Below are 14,441 nucleotides of genomic sequence, written 5' to 3'. Positions count from 1 at the left end.
CGGGCACCGCTTGGGTTCACTCGCAGGGGCTCTGTGTCTGAGACACTGTACTAAGAGATGACTTTTATTTGTCGAGCCTTTTCCTTTTTCTCTCCTTTCGCCATGGCCACACTCTTTTTTTCCCACTCAATTCTTCCACCACTTTCTTCACCCTTATCAAAACAATCCATCTGTCGGTGGGTTTGTCTCATTTCCACCAGAAGTTCTTCACAAAATCGTATCAATTCTCTGCTGCACTCTAAGTGTTTGTTGAAAGTCCTCTACCAAATTTTAACTTATATCGTAGCTGTACATGGTTGTTTGAAGGTGAAGACACGCTCAATCTTATCTCATTTGGGTTCATACAGGTAACCTTTTAATTAATTTGTCTACATTTGTAGATTTCTATTTCTATTTTTTGTTTCGTTTTACTGCATTCATTTTTTTCCTCCTGGGTTTATATGATCATCAAGATCTTCCCAACTTGTTCAGAAATGGCTGAAACATTGTGATGCGTTCTTGTTTTCTTTTTCCTTTCATGGATGCTTTGAGTGAGTATCGTGGAAAGCTTTTGGGTTCTTTTAACTCAAAGTTTCTACAAACCAGACATCAACGATGAACAGAGAATAATCTTTATATAATTAAATACACTAAAAATGAAGATGAAGAGGTTACATCAAGTCATTCGATACAGACAAATCAGTTATTTTTAGTGTTTATATTAATATATCTTAATGCAGTAGGGACACTTAAATGGAGAAATTCTTGGAATATGAGTTCTTTTTCTTTATATATCTTTCTTCTTCTATATGGATCCAAAGTGATAGCCTAAGCTAAAGCAACCTAACAATTCTTTGATCTTTATGTACTTTTCTTTTTCTATTTGTATAAGAACTTTGAGTTAAAACTTAATATCCGGTTTTAACGAGTTGCAACATTTTTCCCTTTATAAAGGTGCAACCTTTTTATTAATTAAGAATTATTTTTTAAAATTTCGTACTTTATTTCCCTTTTTTTTCTTTTCTCCTTGTATTTAGTTGGAAATTTGTGGTGTTATTATCATCAGATCAGTAAATCATGGACCAAAAAACATGGTCTTGGAGAAAAAGATCTGTCCATAAATCCATCGACAGTGAAGCTGGAATCTCTATAAAAGGAAATGAAGAAGAGGTATATTTAATATAATATAATATCTCATTAATTTTTACTTCAAATTTAATGTAATAATATAGTTCTTCTTCCTTACCAAAAAGGACGACAAAGTTTACTTGTCAAAATCAATAATTCCCACAAAATATATAGTTTTTAACTGTTTTTAATTTTGTTGTTTGTGTTTTACATAACACAGAGGATTCAGTATGATAAAGAAGCAGCTTTAGAGAGGACTGTGAAAAACCTCCATGAAAAGATAGCTTCTCTCTTATGTGAATGCAATTCCAAAGATGCCCTCATATCTAAACATGCAAAAACTGCACAAGAAGCCATTACAGGTTATCATTACCTCTCTTATTCTAAATATTTCAAAGATCTTAACCCGTGTTTGTTACACTGAACTCAACTGAATTAGACCCGATAAACCTTTTCGGAGAAGGGGTATTTTCGTCTTTTGCCCTTACAAAAGATCCGGATTGAGTCCCTACCCTACCTTTTCCATCTTTTAGGTTACACTGAACAGAACTGAACTGAGTTTGACAAACTTTTTAGGAGAAGGGGTATTTTCGTCTTTTGCCCTTACAAAAGATCCGGATTGAATCCCTACCCTACCTTTTCCATCTTTTTTGGTGAGACAAAAAAGCTACAACTTTTATTACACTGAAACCGAACTGAACTGAATTTGACAAACTTGACAAACATTTTAGGAGAAGGGTATTTTCGTCTTTTGCCCTTACAAAAGATCCGGATTGAGTCCCTACCCTACCTTTTCCATCTTTTTTTGGTGGGGCAAAAAGCTGCAACTTTTATTACACTGAACCGAACCGAACTGAATTTGACAAACTTTTTAGGAGAAGGGTATTTTCGCCTTTTGCCCATACAAAAGATCCGGATTGAGTCCCTACCCTACCTTTTCCATCTTTTTAGGTGAGACAAAAAAGCTGCAGCTTTTACTGAACCGAGTTTGACAAACTTTTTAGGAGAAGGGTATTTTCGTCTTTTTCCCTTACAAAAGATCCGGATTGAGTCCCTACTTTACCTTTTCCATCTTTTTTGGTGAGACAAAAAAGCTGCAACTTTTATTACACTGAACCGAACCGAACTGAATTTGACAAACTTTTTAGGAGAAGGGGTATTTTCGTCTTTTGCCCTTACAAAAGATCCCGAGTGAGTTCCCACCCCTCCTCTTCCACCTTTTAGGGCAACTTCTTTGTCTTTTTACATCAATCTAGTACTTCATGTCAAGTTATGTCATGTCCGTTTTTTATTTTTGTTTAAACAGCGAGGGAGAAAGTTGTTGCAGAATTGGCTCTGCGAAATCAAGAACTAGAATCCACAATTAAACAAAAATTAGAGGCTAACGAGAGATTAATCCACTTAAATTCTGCATTAAAAGATTATCGACAACAACTAACTTCTTTAAAAGAAGAGCAAGATCAAAAAATGGCAAATGAATCCATTGAAGAGCTCAAAAGGGCAAATAAAAGATTAGAAGACAAAGTCAACGAGTCAAACAAAGATCTCGCAGATCTAACGGTCCAAAACGCTCGACTTTCCAACACCCTCATGATCAAAGATGAATTAATCGAAGACATAAGCCATCAAATGTCACAAGCCACGATCGAATTCAACGACCTAATCACACGCCTCGATTCAATCGAAAAAGAAAACGGGATTTTGAAATACGAATATCGGGTCTTAGAAAGAGAGCTTGAGGTACAAACCCGGTGTGCTGACGTGGCGTCCGGGCAGCAGAGAGAAAGCATGAAACGGGCAGCGAAGTTGGAATCGGAATGTCAGAAGCTTCGATTGTTGGTGAAAAAGCAAATCACCGGGTCAGGTCTTGAAGGTTTGGATAAACGAATGGGGTTTTTGATAAATCGGTTATACGAAGTGGAAGAAGAAAACAAGATTTTAAAAGAAATAATAAGAAAAAAAGACGACGAGATTTCCATTTTGCAAAGTCAAAATAATCGCGTGGGTCAAAGTCAACGTTCGATGATCGGAGACACGGATATGAGTTTGATGGATGATTTTGTCGAGATGGAGAAATTAGCAATCGTTACTTCCGACACAAGTAATCTTGATTCCGTAGGGAAAGAAATCGTTTCTTGTGACGCAAGTAATCTAGTCCACGTGGCATCGGGTGATTGGTTAACAAGCATTGTAAACGCGATTACGGAACAAACCCGTGTTTCCGAAAGAAGTTTCGATCAAGTATTGAACGAGATTAGAAAATCTTTACAATGTGAGGATTCCGTTAGCGGTTACATTACATGGAAATCTCCGGAACCGGAAAGAGGGATTCCGGAGGTGGAAACAGAATTGGAAAGGGTGAAAGAGTCCAAAGCAATGATTGAGGAGCAATTGGAGAATCAAAAGTTGGTCAACGAGGATCTTGACCATCAAATTTCGGTTGCTAGATATGAGATAAACGAAGCGAATCAAAAGATATCGTCTCTTAAAGTCGAGTTGGAAGATAGATGTCATTGTTGTGAAGAATTAGAAGCAACATGTCTCGAATTACAACTTCAATTAGCAAGGTGAAAATTACTATTTTACCCTTTATCCGATTTTTCACTTTTGATTTATTTAATATTTAAATTATGCAGTTTGTCCGACAATGATACGGAAAATGTAGAAGTCAAGCAAGAGGCGAAGCCACTCCAAACTGTAAGAAACTTTTTAATTAATTTCTTTTGTATGTATAAATTCATATTACACTTCAATAACATAATTTTTAAATATTTTACGTCTATTTATTTTGTAAAAATAATACAAAATTTTAAGTCATTTTTTTACAGGGATTGGAGATAACAGCGGCTTCTGCAAAACTAGCAGAGTGTCAAGAAACAATATTTAGCATCGGCCGCCAGTTAAAAGCACTAGCACCGCCACCGCCACCGGTGGCGGCAGAGTTGACCGGTGGTCAGAAGTCAAGGCGGCATTCATGTTTACGTGACCATATGGAGGCGGCAGAAGGCGGTGGTGAGGAGGATCCGGTGAGCTCTCCGAAGACGAAAGAGATGGTGAGTGTGACAGAGAGAAAAGCGGGACCGGTTGTTCGTGTTGGAAGTTGTAAGACACGAGTTGTACCTGGTGCTTTGGCGATTGTACCTAGTAAGAAGAGGGGTAAAGGAACTGAGATATTGAGGAAGCTTTTGTTTAGAAAGAAGAAGGTGCTTACAATTGGTGTGTAAACTATGGGAAATGTGGTTGGTTGTGTATTTGGTGACTTTGTTTGTGAGTTCGGTTATATTTAGTATTGAATAAAAAAAACTTTGAGGAAAACACAATTGACATGTAGGTCGTTGGTCTTTTGTTTGTTGTTAATTGCTTAATCTTGTGTTCATTAAACTTAGATATCATCAAACCAAGAGGAGTGTTATATATATATATATATATATATATATATATATATATATATATATATATATATATATATATATATATATATATACTAGTAAACTTAATTGGGCCGTGATTACAAGAATCAATTGTGAGGGCGGAGTTTGATCTCCGTAAAGACAAAGTGTAAATTGAACCGTAAAATGTCTAAATCTACCACACCTATGTCAAAATTTTGTCTATGTGATTGTCTTGACCCGTCAGAGTGTAAATATAATCAAAGAAGCATACGTATCTGTAATGTAATTTGAATATAACAAATAAAATCAACAGAAATACAACAACCTACAACAAACTTTGAGCTGGTCAGTGAGGGACATAACCAAGAGACTTTGAGCTAATCACAAGGATTCAACTGGATACCCAAGATCATTCAAGTGAAAGAGGAGCCTACAAGTCTTGGGTTTTCCCTTTTCAATCCAAACATGTCAAAAATTTTACACCATTTCTTCCCAAACTTCAAATTTACCATCAATCGACATAGCCAGTCTTGGATGACAGATCCCATCTTGGAAGACAATGAGTAAAGATCGTGTCACACCCCTTTTTTGTCTTCCACAATTCAACATATGTTTTCTAAAAACAATACATGTAACCCAATTTGCATAGAAGCAAACATGATCCTCAATTTGTTTCATGCCTTTGATGAGTTGATCTTTACTACCTTCATATCAGAAGGTCATGGCTGGAACTTGTTTCCTTCTTGCCGTGTTTCTACAATGCTTCAAATATTGGTGATCCAACCCCATTATCAGTGAAATTTTCGATGATGAAACAAGTGGATAGTCTTAGCAGCAGACCTGAAAAATAAACATTTTAAAGCTCGTTTTGTCATAATATAGTAAGGGACTTAAAAGTAGGTAATAAGATGGAAAAGACATACCAGTTCCTGTTGGTGCTTCAAACTTTATTTAAGAATGTAACATAAATAAATTCCATGGCAACAATGGAGAATATATACCGCCTCAAATGGCCTACGAATGTATACACGCTAGGCATGCTTGTTAAGGTCCATAACATTGCCTTTTTTTTTTTTTTTTTTTTTTTCTTTTTTGTAGGTTGTCATTTTAGGCATTTGACAAAAAATCAAACTATTTAACACCAAACCAAGAAAATAATCTGGTTCATGAATCATGCAGTAAATTACATTTTTGGTCTTTGATTTTATTTGATTTTTTCATTTTTTTTTTTGTACCAAAAGGTTATCTATTGTAATTTGGTCATTTTATGAGGCTTTAGTAATGGTCTTAGTCCTTGTTCTAAATAAAATGACTATATTTGTGGGACCAAATTTGCAAATAACAGTTATATTTGGGGACCAAAAATAATAATTTTACTTGGAACATGAATCAAAAACGTTATAAGAATCTCAAGTAAGTACCAAAGTTGCAAGAGAAAACTTTATGGAAATAAAATTGCAAAAATCGGCCATAATTAGGGACCAAAAGATGTAACTTACTCTAATATAAATGCATGCCAATATTTAAGTCTTTATTTTCCTTTTACTTAGTCATAAAAATACAAGCTTGGTTTGATTTTTACCCTTTGTTTCCATTTTTGCAAATTGGAATCTTCTTTTTAATTTAAAATTTTTTACCCTTAGAATAAGAAATAAGAAAATAAGCATTTTATAGAATAAAAAACCTTCCAGGCTTTGTAGAAGAATGAAATATATAATCACCTCCAAAGAGAGTTTCTCCTTGGGCTCCATGGATCTTGGTTTCTAGCATTGATATAGTCAAATAAATACAAAGCTTTTATAAATAATTCAATAATAAATGAATTTAGACAACGAAAGAATGCTTACAACATCATGTCATGAAGAATACGACTTCCATCTTCACCCTTAGGTGAAGAAACCTTTTTCGGATTCTTCAGGAACAAGTGATGGAGGATTAGCAGGAACGATTACAACCCTCAATTTGAACTCCTCAACAACATTTTTCTCCTCTTCACTGAACTACAAAATCTAAAGATAGTTTTAGATTTCAAGTCATTATCAAAAGTTCATGAAAAAAAAGGATGACTCACCATGTTAGCAGTTATGACCTTATTAGTTACCCCATTAGATGCAATAACTGCTTGCACGAGAAACTAATCTTTGCATTGCATATCAGGAACTGTAACTAAGACAGTCATAGTTTAAATTTTTAATCCATATTAGGAATACAATTCCAGTGTTCCACCGAACACAATATTTCTTGGGGTTCGTTGTTTTAACCTTCAATTACATAATAAAAATTTGTCAAACTTTATGCAGGAGAAATTAAGTCAAAAGTCACTGAAGATAATGTACCTTGAAGTCAATATATTGATCCATCTTGTTGGTCAACTGTAAGAAACATGAGCTCTGCTTCTTTAATTCAACTATCACAAACAAAAATGAATCCTAAATTCATATAAACTTAAAAAGCCACAGATTAAAGTTGTGTTATAGAAGAATGCAAGAACTAATCTAAAAACTACATTAGTGAGTTAATTTATATCACAAGTCGTACCAAAAAAACTACATAATTCACAAGAAAACTGATGCTTCAATAAAACTTGAGGAGAAAACTATTGTTTTTATTGCTCCTCCTGTCAAATCGTGTTCATGGATTAATGGTAGAGATTATATCTGTTAATTACCTGGTTAATATAAGATTTTCACGCATCGAATCCTAATAAACACGGTGAAGATGGATATTATATGCTTTTCTAACCTGCAAAGGAACCATAAAAGTAAATTATCACAGTGCTTAATTTTTTCCGGTCATGCTTGAAGTGTAATCTATTTTTTTATTCACATCAGATACCCTAGTTCAAATTTTAATACTTCATATATACTGAAATAACAAGGAACTTCCCAATCACCTATGAAATACAGATTTCTTTCAAAACAAGCGATATCAATTGACAAATAATTGAGACGATTAGAACACCTGAATCTAAGTCCGCTATTTAGAACCCATATCAAACAGGGTGGGAATTAGACCAACAATGAAATTAAATGGTACCTGATTTTGATACCCCTTAATGATCGATCCCTAATTCATAAATCAAAGAAAGAGGCGATATCAACTATGCAACATCCAATATTATCGCCCTTGAATTTACAAGCATCATAAAGCATAAAGTGCTTATATATACAACAGAGCACACGTTATAACTCATAAAATGGGTAAGTTGGTTATAAATACTACATCCAAACCAATTACTGCATAAGCAAATTCTATATGATTACAAACAATGTAAAATTCTCACTTAATCCTAGATACAAATGACAGAATAAACCCAAATTGACGAAGAACAAGGCAAAGAAACTCATTTCAAACAGATTAACTCTATATTGTATTCCTATATTTCATCTGATTACCTGAACAAAAAGGAATAGGAACGATGATAAAGAAAGCGCACCTGATTGGAATTATCCCCCAATGGTAATTCACGCATCAACATAAGAGTATTTGAAATTAGGAATGGTAAAATCGGTAAGAGAGAAGACGCTTCACAACAATAGCATCAACATTTAATTACTTAACCCTAGCTCCGATTTTGGCTGAGACATGAAAAAAAATCAAATTATCTCACCTGCCTTTTTCTTTGCTAGAAAATCAATAACCATAGCCGACTGTGCTTAATTGGAAATCCTTCAATCGTCTTCTTTAGCTAGCACGGACCTCTAAAGAACATTGAGGAAGTCTAGCAAATCACTGGTATCGATTAATCCCAAATTGAAAAAAAAAATAAATCACCAAATTAGAAAATTCATACCCTAATAAACTATAAGATTGTTTTCTTAGATTGAACTTATATTAGTTACAGTGAGAAGAAGGAGAAGAAAATCAATATAGAAGGATAGAGTAAGGTATGAAGAAGAAGAGACTCAAAGGATAGACACACCTGCGAAAGTTGGAGGTGTCATATGGAGTAAAAGCGGTGCAATATAAGATATATCGGTGAAGCACCACGTTTCATAATGGCGCCTGAAACCAAGCAATAGGTGGCGAGCAGCTTTGGGGGAAACGTCGGGGAGGAACCAAACCCAACAAGGAAGTATGCAGACGGGATGAGGTCAGGAAAGGTAACTGTGATTTGGTTGGTGCGAACAGTATACGTTAAAAATGGCCGCCCAATGCCAGTTCTATTGGAGGAGGAAAGAGCTTATCGACATGGATCGGGGAGTCGTTTATTGTACTGGTGATTGAGAATAGTAGATTCAAAATTTCAGAAGATGGAGCCATGGTGTCGGCGTGAAGAAGAAAGAGTTTTTCAAATATACAGTAAAATAAACAAAAGAGGCGGTGGTATAGGAGATTAGTGGAAAAACGTGTATCTGGCTAAGGCTATCAACCTGGAGTTGGAAAGTCTAGGAGGAAAACCCCATGTGAAGTCTTTTGTTAATGATCGGAAGAGTATGATGGAAGCTATGGACGGCAACAGCCCTCTAATTGGAAGATGATGGCAAGCAAGCACGCACGTTGGTGACACAAGCAGGCACCTCGATAAGGTAGGCAACCAAGTTGCTCACTGTCGTATATGTTAAAAATAGCCGACTCCAATCTTTCTATTCTATTGGAGACATAAGCAGGGACAGAAACAGCTCATCGACGTGTAGCAAAGTTGAAACCTTGGATTATGTGAAGTAACTCGGCGAGTTTTATATATATATATATATATATGAAAGAATTGATTATTGACTAATTTGTGGTTGTATGTAACATCCGGAATCCCAGGTATATTATTTTAATAATTATTTTTGGATTATGTGAAGGAACTCGGCGAGTTATATATATATATATATATATATATATATATATATATATATATATATATGAAAGAATTGATTATTGACTAATTTGTGGTTGTATGTAACATCTGGAATCCCATGTATATTATTTTAATAATTATTTTTGGATTATGTGAAGGAACTCGGCGAGTTATATATATATATATATATATATATATATATATATATATATATATATATATATATATATATATATATATATATATGAAAGAATTGATTATTGACTAATTTGTGGTTGTATGTAACATCTGGAATCCCATGTATATTATTTTAATAATTATTTTTGGATTATGTGAAGGAACTCAGCGATGTTGGGGTTGCAAAGTTATTCATTCATGACTTTGTAAATATTTGACTTGTGTAAACCTACTTGCATGTGGTGCTTTAGCCTTTAGACCCATTTATTAGTTAGAGTGAGAGAGAGAGACATGTAAACACCTCTATATAAGGTGGGTTTGTCCACTTGTAGAGGTGTGCTTGAGAGGCGTAGAAGTGAGTGTGTAAGTGTGTGTTAATTATGTAGTCTAGATCTAGATCCTTTTTGTAACACCAGATACATTCAATATATCTCTTAAACACCCAAATCACCATGTTCAATTGTGTAAGCTTTAATTTCACATGCCAAACCATGTTCTTTATCACTACAATTGGTATCAGAGATTGGTTTTTACGATCAACGTGATTTTTGAAGAACGATTCTAAGTTTGGCAACATTTGTCACAATTTTGAGCAATTTTGGTGAGTCTCTCTATATGATCTCTTGTAATGATTGAATTCGTGCGTTGCGTTTTTGAATTGTGATCATTTGACTCGTTGGATCTAAATTTTGTTGAAAAACCCGTTTGTTATGATCCAATAAAATTATCATTGATCAAGCCCAATCCAATCTCATATTCGTTTGGTTGATTCGATTCTAAATTAGCAAATGTTCATTCGAATCAAAATTTGACCCAAAAACAATCAATTCCAGTTTACTGTTCATTTGATTAAAGCTGAGCCCAAATTGTATCTAATTGTTCTTGTTCTTTCTCGGACCGATTCGCAAATATGTTTGCACTTTCAATATTCAATAAGATAGATATTGTTCACAATCGGCCCATTAATATGCATTTTAATCCAATATCTGTTAATCGAACCCAAAGATTCATCCAAATCATATATATGATTCGATTATTCAGTGTTCTTCATCATGTGCATAAACGAGTTGTACACTCGTGTGTGAGTTCATCATTCTTGAGTTCTTGTCTGATATTGAGTCAAAATTCTTCGATCGGATATATCTTCCAACCGATTTTGATTTTGTTATTCAATTGAGTGAACGATTGAATACATTGTAATGTCAATTTATGTTTGTTCGCTAATGAAACTAGAGAAGTCAAAAATGCTAAAAGTCAAAATCGTATCTTTCAATCATAGTCGATTTGAATGAATTGATTTGGGAGTCGAATAGATTCAATTCTAATAACATATGAGATTTTTGATGTCTGAGGAGTTGTTGATCGAAGGAGAAATATGGATCAATTTGAAAGTATTCGATTTGTTGTTTGTTGACTAAAGCACTGATAGTCGATCAAAAGACAAAATCGAAATCTGAAAGTCAAAATTCGATTTCTTCTTGAAGATGTGTTTGTTTGTTGAAATTGATTTCAAAGATCTGTGAGTTCGAGTTTGAATCGATGAACAAAGAAAGAAGTATCAACAGGTTTTTGTTGGCACACTAAAAGTAAAGGAACGAAGCCTTGGTTTTTTTATCGATGATTTTGGAGTTGCAATTTCGATTTTGGAGTAGATCGATCAGAGTCTTTGGTGTGATAGATCTATAATTTCGGTTTGGTTAATTTTGATTTCGCATGGTTGAAGAACTGAACAATAGTGTTATTGTGTTCGCATCTATGAAATCAGTTCGCATTTATGAATTGAGTTTCGCATTTAGTGATACATTTGATTTGTTGATGCGAAGCCAAACTATATTCGCATTTGTGTGAATCAAACTCAGATTCGCATTTGTATAAATGGAGTTCGCATTTGATGGTTTGTTCAATTTTGGAGTCAAAATGCGAACAAAATGAAAAATGTGCGAAGCATGCGAAGTCTTTCACAGTAGAATGCGAATTGGGGAAAAAAGCTAAGAGTTTCGCATTTGGTCCCTGCTCTTTTCAAGAAATAATATAAGTGGTCCAACTTCGCAAATGGGGTCATAAAATGATGAAATTGCAGAATTTTCAAATCTGGTCCCTGCAGTTTGTGCGAATTTACACATTCTACCTAGTTTCGCAAATGGGAGTGTGTTTCGCATATTTGGCTGTTTTGGGTGCAACGGTTCACTGCAGAATTTTGAAATTGACAATTTCTACCCATTTTTGAGAAATTTTGTCAAAGGCAATCAGTGAACGACAATAAAAATTGAATATTTTTTGGGTTTTCCGGATTGAAGCACAAAGTTTATGCCACATGTTAAGGGGAAGTTTTAACATGAAAAATTCCGAATAAAGCACGTTCTTTTTCCTTGGAGTTTTATAATCAAATTTCGATTATAAAAAGGGGGAGAAGTTTTATATGGAAATTCAAACTTGAATTTTTCATATTACGCGAATTTGAAGTTCGAAGTGATCTTGGAGTTTTGAAGCTACGAGATGATACAATTGGATGTTCGGAAGTGATGTGTTTGAAATGGGTTTGGAATTATTGAAGATTTTTGGGGTGTGTTTTTATGCGCAACTTTTGGGTGATTATTCGGAGTTTGGAATACTCTTAATCATTCGTTGCTGCTTGGATTGTATGGCCTCACATCCTAGAGCCCAAAATTGAAGAGTCATGGAAGAATTGAAGATTGAAGTTCGTTTCAACATGTTTCATCTTTGAGGCTCGAACTGCGTAGTGCTTGATTTTGGAAGATTTGAAGTGGTTCATTCATTCCTAACTTTGAGGGGGAGAATGTTGGGGTTGCAAAGTTATTCATTCATGACTTTGTAAATGTTTGACTTGTGTAAACCCACTTGCATGTGGTGCTTTAGCCTTTAGACCCATTTGTTAGTTAGAGTGAGAGAGAGAGACATGTAAATACCTCTATATAAGGTGGGTTTGTCCACTTGTAGAGGTGTGCTTGAGAGATGTAGAAGTGAGTGTGTAAGCGTGTGTTAATTATGTAGTCTAGATCTAGATCCTTTTTGTAACACCATATACATTCAATATATCTCTTAAACACCCAAATCACCATGTTCAATTGTGTAAGCTTTAATTCCGCATGCCAAACCATGTTCTTTATCACTACAGTTGATGCGTAGACTCGCCGAGTAGGGTCATGGTTGATCATCCGGGTTCGCATTGGACTCGACGAGTCCATGAGTGGACTCGGCGAGTCCACGCTGTTTAATGAAACCCTAATCCTCCGGGGTTAGAGCCTATTTAAGGGCATTCTTAGCCTTCCATTGCGGCTACCAGTCCCTTGAGAGCACCCTTAGTGAGCCATATCGTTTGGGAGGAAGGAGAAGCCATAATTGATCTTTCTACCCTTGGTTTGGCAAAAAGAAGGTGATCAAGAGCAAGAGGAGACTGAACGAGGTGTGATTCAAGTGGTTTCAGAGTCCAGATACTTCAACTTAAGGTATTCATTCGGACCTTCTTCAGTTTTGGTATTAAACTTAGAGATTAGGGTTTTCTAACCTCTTTTGAGGATGTTTATGTGGAATAATTGCCTTGGATCTGGACTCAAAGAGGTCCAAAGACTCCAATCCATTAAGCTTTATGAGTCCTCGTGGGGTGATTGGACTTAGGTTGCCATTTTTGGGACTAAATCACCATTTGATGCCATTATGTATATATATAAGCATCAAGTTTCGAGCTTTACGTGATTATATTGCTTGGGAAGGTCAGATCTATAGATTTGAGGAACAGATATGACCTTAGGAGGTCAATAGAACTTGTACATGGCATGTACTCGCTGAGTTGTTCTTGAGACTTGGCGAGTTGAGTCAGGGTAGCCCCACGATTCTTGCCTGGGGGCTCGTCGAGTAAAGGGAGTGACTCGACGTGTTAAATGAGACTAAAGAGTTAAGTGGACATAGGTGGACTCGCCGAGTTGCCCAAGTGCACTCGCCGAGTCGGGCCAAAGTTTGACCGTCGACTTTGGTTGACTTTTAGGGTTTGGTTAGCAGTGAGGCCTTTTGAGCCAGAAGAGGGGTAAAATGGTCTTTTACCCTTCTGAGGATGTTAACAAAGGGTGGAGTATAGTTATATTTGTGGGAATATTTGCTTTATATGTTTAGGCGGAGGCTAGATCGTATTTCTACCGAGTCAGTGATTTACCGAGATATCAGAGGTGAGTCTTCTCACTATACTGTACTTGGAAGGGTACATATGTGTGATCGGAAGGTCTGATGTAACGACCCAAAATTCAAGACCAAAAAATTTCTTTTAATAAAACATTACTTTAAGCAAAGTCATCATTCCAAAACATAATCAGAGTATTAATTTTCGAAACACATGTTCATTATCAGAGTAAACATTCCCAGGCTGTCTAATCTATGGTGTGTGCCATGCGATCACCCCGAGCTCTTCCCTACGCTACCGGAAGTACCTGAAACCAAAACTGAAAATCGTAAGCACGAAGCTTAGTGAGTTCCCCACCCTACCACATACCATGCATAATAACATATTGCACATACTGGGCCACGCCCGCTATCCTCGGCCTCGCCCCCTGCCTCGGGCCTCGCCCGCTATAACGGCCCCGCCGCTCCAGCGCTCGGATACAGATCTGTTTCACTTAGGCCTCGCTTGTTACAGGGCATCGCCCGCCAATCCTGGGCCTCGCCCCTGTCCTGCTACTGATGAGCCATGGAACCCCGTCGACGCTCCTACTGGTAGTGAGATACGGGCCCAACCCACTCTCACTCCTTCCCTAACTTGGGCCTCGCCACTGTTCTGCTACTAATGAGATATGTAACCCCATCCACACTCTGCTATTGATGAGATACGGGACCTCTCCCACACTCACCTCCCTACCAGGCACATACATGTATCACACAGACAACAAGTATAAACTATCATATAAACAAATCCTTGGGCACCCACCCGCTATTTATGGACCTCGTCCTGAATATCATACTAGCATATT

The 14,441-nt window shown here is 36.1% G+C and overlaps 1 protein-coding gene and 1 long non-coding RNA gene across 10 annotated transcripts; one reads left to right on the top strand and one right to left on the bottom strand.

Moving 5' to 3' along the window:
• LOC145015514 (filament-like protein (DUF869)) lies at window positions 1-4,427 on the top strand. Of its 2 annotated transcripts, none has more exons than XM_078973997.1 (6): window positions 1-347; window positions 1,046-1,149; window positions 1,328-1,469; window positions 2,414-3,674; window positions 3,773-3,804; window positions 3,936-4,138. In XM_078973997.1, the coding sequence occupies exons 2-6, from the start codon at window positions 1,057-1,059 to the stop codon at window positions 3,992-3,994; spliced, it is 1,587 nt and encodes a 528-aa protein (XP_078830123.1). In that variant the 5' UTR covers window positions 1-347; window positions 1,046-1,056; the 3' UTR covers window positions 3,995-4,138. The 2 variants fall into 2 exon arrangements, with proteins under 2 accessions (XP_078830123.1, XP_078830122.1); XM_078973996.1 differs by having other exon boundaries at window positions 5-347; window positions 3,744-3,804; window positions 3,936-4,427.
• A 344-nt stretch (window positions 4,428-4,771) lies between these two features.
• Window positions 4,772-9,141, bottom strand: LOC145015786 (uncharacterized). 8 transcript variants are annotated; one of them, XR_013666025.1, is made up of 8 exons: window positions 8,422-9,141; window positions 8,110-8,231; window positions 7,936-8,024; window positions 7,168-7,241; window positions 6,836-6,906; window positions 6,571-6,760; window positions 6,347-6,508; window positions 4,772-6,262 (listed from the first exon to the last, which is right to left on the bottom strand). It is a non-coding gene; the product is annotated as an uncharacterized LOC145015786 (long non-coding RNA). The 8 variants fall into 8 exon arrangements; XR_013666026.1 differs by having other exon boundaries at window positions 4,772-5,339; window positions 5,423-6,262; window positions 7,168-8,231; XR_013666024.1 differs by having other exon boundaries at window positions 7,936-8,231.
• Window positions 9,142-14,441: the final 5,300 nt, after the last annotated feature.

This window comes from Lactuca saligna, chromosome 9, assembly GCF_052625555.1.
Source record: "Lactuca saligna cultivar CGN05327 chromosome 9, ASM5262555v1, whole genome shotgun sequence".
Lineage (NCBI taxonomy): Eukaryota > Viridiplantae > Streptophyta > Magnoliopsida > Asterales > Asteraceae > Lactuca > Lactuca saligna.
The sequence above is the reverse complement of the archived record's forward strand: the minus strand, read 5'-3'. Positions and strand labels throughout refer to the sequence as shown.

What these genes read in the sequence shown, in the direction of transcription:
- LOC145015514 (XM_078973996.1), top strand. Translation starts at nt 1,057, where the DNA reads ATGGACCAAAAAACATGGTCTTGGAGAAAAAGATCTGTCCATAAATCC. An exon ending in TAAAAGGAAATGAAGAAGAG is followed by an intron (nt 1,150 to 1,327) that starts GTATATTTAATA and finishes TACATAACACAG; the next exon opens with AGGATTCAGTATGATAAAGA. An exon ending in TGCACAAGAAGCCATTACAG is followed by an intron (nt 1,470 to 2,413) that starts GTTATCATTACC and finishes TTGTTTAAACAG; the next exon opens with CGAGGGAGAAAGTTGTTGCA.